The sequence below is a fragment of the Acanthisitta chloris genome, unplaced genomic scaffold, assembly GCF_000695815.1.
Source record: "Acanthisitta chloris isolate BGI_N310 unplaced genomic scaffold, ASM69581v1 scaffold26157, whole genome shotgun sequence".
In the NCBI taxonomy this organism is placed as follows: domain Eukaryota; kingdom Metazoa; phylum Chordata; class Aves; order Passeriformes; family Acanthisittidae; genus Acanthisitta; species Acanthisitta chloris.
In genome coordinates, this window is record NW_008683536.1 from 69 (window position 1) to 4,917 (window position 4,849).

Consider the following 4,849-nt stretch of genomic DNA (forward strand, 5'->3'; position numbering starts at 1 on the left):
CCCGGCTCCGAGGAGGTGTCCAGGGCAGGGAGCTGCGGGATCGCAGCGTTTAACTCCCGGCTCAGCTCCTGCCCAGAGTGCTGCCGGGAGGATGTGAAGCCTCCAGTGCCCCAGCCGGGGGGAGCTCCCGGCCAGGGAAGCTCCCGAAGGTTTGGATTTCTTCTAGCAAGCGTGTGATTCCAGCGAGGCCTGGCAGCTCTCCTCCGGCATCAGCACGGCAGGGACCTTGGTGGCAGGGGCAGAGGTGGCTGCGATGGCAATGTGGGGCCAGGCTTAGAGGGAGCCAGGCTGGGAGGGCTTGGAGCACCGGGAGCAGCGCCCCGTGCCAGGCTCTGGCATCATGTTCAGCCGCTCAGGGTACCAAGCCCTTCCCTTGGGAGACTTTGACCGCTTCCAGCAGTCCAGCATTGGGCTCTATGGCACGCAGAAGGGTTTCTTTTCCTTTGGAGACAAGCAAGACCCGCTGGGACCAGCTGGGAATGCCGCAGGTGAGTCTCAACCCTCTGGGGCTGGCTGGGAGTACTGCAGGTGAGTCCCAACCCTCTGGGGCTGGTTGGGAACGCCACAGGTGAGTCCCAGCCTGCTGGGGACATTTAGGAATACCATAGGTGAATCCCAGCCTTACAGGGGAGTTGCTGTCTTTCCCCCTATTGCCCCTGGTGCTGTGGGGTGTCACACTGTCGGGGTGTCCCCCACGCTGCCAGCTGCCCTGTGGTGCAGGGTGCATGAAGGGAGAGGCTTGGATGGGAGTTCTTGGGCAGAACAAGAGGTTTTGGAGGAGGTACATCACTCTGCCTACAGACTCCTCCCAGGGTTGGCTGACCTGGATCTGCCATGGGATTATCACCTCCTTGGTTTTCTTGCTGATGGTTGTCACCTTCCCCATCTCAGGATGGTTTGCCTTGAAGGTAAGTGAGGAAAGAGGTGAGGAGAGGGATGACAATCCATCCTTCATGGTGGGGGACCATTCTCCAGTGGCCCTGGTCCTAGCATTGCAGGATTCAGGGATTTGCTTTTACCCTGGTCTAAACTTTCCCATTTCAGGTGGTGCCCACCTATGAGCGAATGATCATCTTCCGCCTGGGTCGCATCCGTGCGCCGCAGGGCCCTGGCGTGGTCCTGCTGCTGCCCTTTATTGACCACTGGCAGCGGGTGGATCTCAGGACAAGGGCCTTCAACGTGCCCCCCTGCAAGGTAAGCTGCCTTGGGCCTCAGGGGGGCATGGAGAAATAGCTCCCAGAGCAGGTGGATTTTGGGATGGTGTGACGCTTGGTGACCCAACTTTCATTTCCTCCATTTTCGCAGAGAGGCCAGGGGTGTTGTAGCTGGTGCTGGGACATCAGAGTCCTCACCTGCCTGAGGTCAAAAAGTTCCTTTTCTTTACACATCTTGTTCAGTGGATGTTCCTGGCTGCAGACATGCCAAGAACATCAATCTTCATCCTTTCTAGATGTCTTTCAGTAACAGCTCCATGCTGGAAACCATTCAGATTAACCCCAAATTCATTAGTTGGCTTTGTTTTGTTCCTAATAAAGAGATCCAGAGCTTGTTGCCAGCTGGGAGTGCCTTTGCTCCCGGGATCTACACAACAAGGGTTGGGCCTTGGGGTGGAGAGAGGAAGAAATCCTGACTCCCTTTTGCCCCAGCTGACCTCCAAGGATGGGGCAGTCATCTCCATGGGCGCTGATGTCCAGTTCCGGGTGTGGGACCCCGTGTTGTCTGTCATGATGGTGAAGGACCTCATCGCGGCCACCCGGATGACGGCACAGAATGCCATGACCAAGATCTTGGTGAAGAAGAGCCTTCATGAGATCCAGGTGGAGAAGCTGAGGATTGGGGAGCAGCTGCTGGTGAGGACTCCCTGAGAGCCCCCAAACCCGTCAAACCATTGGGGTATTGGTGTGGAAGTAACAGTAAAAGAAAGATGGAGCTGCTGAAAGTCCACCTGGCCATGGACCTGGCCAAGGAAGGGAGCTGGGAAAATGAGATTAATGGGGAGCTGATACCTTCAGATCTCTGGAGCTCTGTGGCTTCTCTCTAAGATCTTTGGGTATGCAGAAAAGCACAGGTGTTGTTGGTGTACTTAAATCTGACCTTCATATCTCCACCAGGAAAATGTCTGGAGGGAGCCTGGAAAGGGCTTTGGCAGAGAGAAGCAGGATGAGCTGGTGGCAGAGGGATAATGAGTCCTGTGCACAGCCAGTCTGGGCCAGATCAAGATCTTGTGGGTTGAATGTCTGCAAGGGATGTAAAAATAGGCTGGGGGTGTCTCTGGGATGATTTGGAGGGCAGAGATGCTGCCTGGTGGAGCATCATGCCAGGACATGTTGCCCAGGGGGAGCAAGGAAAGGGGCCAGCCTGGGAGGGAGCCATGGAGAGTGGAACAAAACAGAGCTGTCTTCCCTGTCCCAACCTCCTCCAATCTGGGAGAGCACCTAGGGGAGCAGGGTTGAACTCGAGAGTGGACAGCTTGGAGGAGGAGGACCACGGAGCCAACACCCCACTGGTGGCTAGCAGCAGTACGAGCTATGGGATACCCATGGTTGGAGGTGCTATGGTGGGTAGGTGGTCACCATGGCCATATCCATCTCCTGGGCTGCCAACACATATCCCTTTCTTCCCAGCTGGAGATTAACGACATGACCAAGTCGTGGGGCCTGGAGGTGGACCGTGTGGAGCTGATCATGGAGGCTGTGCTGCAGCCACCCCAGGAGAACCTGGCAGGCCCTCTGACCACTGTGCCACCCGTGCCAGGGCTGCAGGGGCTGGATGGCACCATGCAGCAGCTGGTGCCATCCAGCTTGGCCCACTTCTTCAGCAGCAGCCTGGCTCTGGCTGGTGGCGGGACCAGTGCTCCGGAGCCAGGTAACTAACCCAGGGTCACTGCTGCTCTGCTGGGGGCTGTCCCTTCTGCCAGTGACCTTTGTGTCCATTGCCTGTCAGACACAGGAGTCAAAGTCTGAGAGATACCACTCTCCTGTGAGCACAGCACAAATAGACTGGTAGGGGGGAGGGGAGAGGACAGCTTTGGGCACAGCTCCGTACAGCACATGGCACATCGCTGTTCCAACAACACTGGAGACGGGACTGAGGAGGGCAGAAGTCAATCTGCAGGAGACACTGTTCCAACAACACTGGAGATGGGACTGGGGAGGGCAGAAGTCAATCTGCAGGAGACCAACTCAGATCTCAGCATTTTCACCAGGCAAACCCAAGTCTGAGCTTGCAGAGTCACGTGGGGCTTTTTTCCCAGAAATCCTGCACTAATTTGTGCCCAATTATTTTTTTTTCAATGATAATTTTCCACCCCCTGGTAGCCAGGGAAAAGTAACCTATGGCAGACAGAGGAGCAGGACCTGGCAAAACCAGTTGTCCTCTTCTTTCTTATCTGGAAACTTGATGGCTAAGTGGGTTTCTTTGCTCTGGAGACCTTTTCTGGTGGGTCCAGGTCACCACACAAAGGTGTCCCCTCTTCTGTCCCTAGGAGACAGTGTGGAGACAGTGAACGAGGTGGAGCCTCCCACTGCTCCTCTCCTGGCCCGGAGAAAGCCTAGTGCAGATGAGCTGCTCTCAGCGATGGAGCCTGTCCTCTCTGAGACCCTGGTCAGCCAGGTGGGAGCATCCTACCAGGTCAACATCGCCCTGGCCAGCGGCACTTGGAGCTCCTACTTCATAGACCTCTCCTCAGGTCACCACTCTTTGGAGTTATTGTGTTGGAGGTGGGAGGGTGTTTTGCTCCTGTGCCCCCTTTGCATGCTGCAAACTCCACCAAGCTCAGGGGGCCCAAACCAAACCCATTTGGTGCCTCCCTGAAGGTCACCCCAGGGCTCATCAGCAGAGTGCTGAAGTTTGATGGCCATGGCCTTGAGTCCATGCTCCCTGGAAGTCCAAAGTATAATTAGTTTTGGGTTAAAACCATGAATTTTCGTTCTGAAAGAGAGTATTGATGGAAAATCAATACACAGATCTCCTCATGGGTTGTCAAGCAGGATGGCTCAGAGACATCAGGGGTCTTGTAGGACACCAGCCCAAGGGGGTAGTGATGGAGGGACCCTGCCACACTGAAGGGTATCCTCCCAGCACCTTAATCCATCCCACCATGGTTGCTGACGGTTTTCCTGGTGGTCATGACAAAAGCAGGACAGGGCTTGGACGTGACCCACTCTTACAGGACATCAATGGAGGAACACATCAGAAATTAATTTCCATAAGGAGTAAGGACTCCTGTCTCCAAAATCCCCCTGCCAGGCCCTTGTCTGTCATCTGGCCCATCTCAGTCCTTAGGAAATGTATGAGGGAAAACACCAGCTGGATCCTGAACCTGTTGTTCCTCCCTCTCTCACCCATCATGTCCTACAGGCAGTGGGCGGATTGGCCGTGGTGTGCCCGAGGGCATCCCCGACGTCACGCTGGAAGTGGCCGAGAGAGACCTTCAGGACCTCTTTTTGGGTGACCTGCGCCCCCTGAGTGCCTACATGAGTGGGAGGCTGCAGGTGAAAGGTGACCTGCACCTGGCCCTCAAGCTGGAGGAGCTCATCAAGGCGATGAAGCAGCATAGATAGAGCGTGTGTGTGTGTGGGTGTGTGTCCGTGTGCTTGTGTCTCTGTAGGTGTGGGCAGGTGGGGGATGGATGGGGTGCTGTGTGCTGGGGGCCTTGCCCTACTGGAGCACCTGCTGCCTTCCCTGTCGAGGCTGTGGGAGCTGGGGGAAGATCTGAGCAGGGAAACAGGCTGAGCTCCACTACCTATCAAGGCTGTGGGAGCCGTGGGAAGATCTGAGCATGGAAACAGGCTGAGCTCCACTACCTATCCTTGTTCTTGGCTTTACCACTGTTCCTCATCCTCTACTT

General features: G+C 55.9%; 1 protein-coding gene across 1 annotated transcript; it reads left to right on the plus strand.

Annotated features, from left to right (window-relative positions):
• The first annotated feature begins 340 nt into the window (after window positions 1-340).
• Window positions 341-4,562, plus strand: STOML1 (stomatin (EPB72)-like 1). Its single transcript, XM_009078985.1, has 7 exons — window positions 341-488; window positions 802-908; window positions 1,045-1,194; window positions 1,647-1,850; window positions 2,625-2,865; window positions 3,485-3,688; window positions 4,360-4,562. The coding sequence occupies exons 1-7, from the start codon at window positions 341-343 to the stop codon at window positions 4,560-4,562; spliced, it is 1,257 nt and encodes a 418-aa protein (XP_009077233.1).
• The last annotated feature ends 287 nt before the right edge of the window (window positions 4,563-4,849 follow it).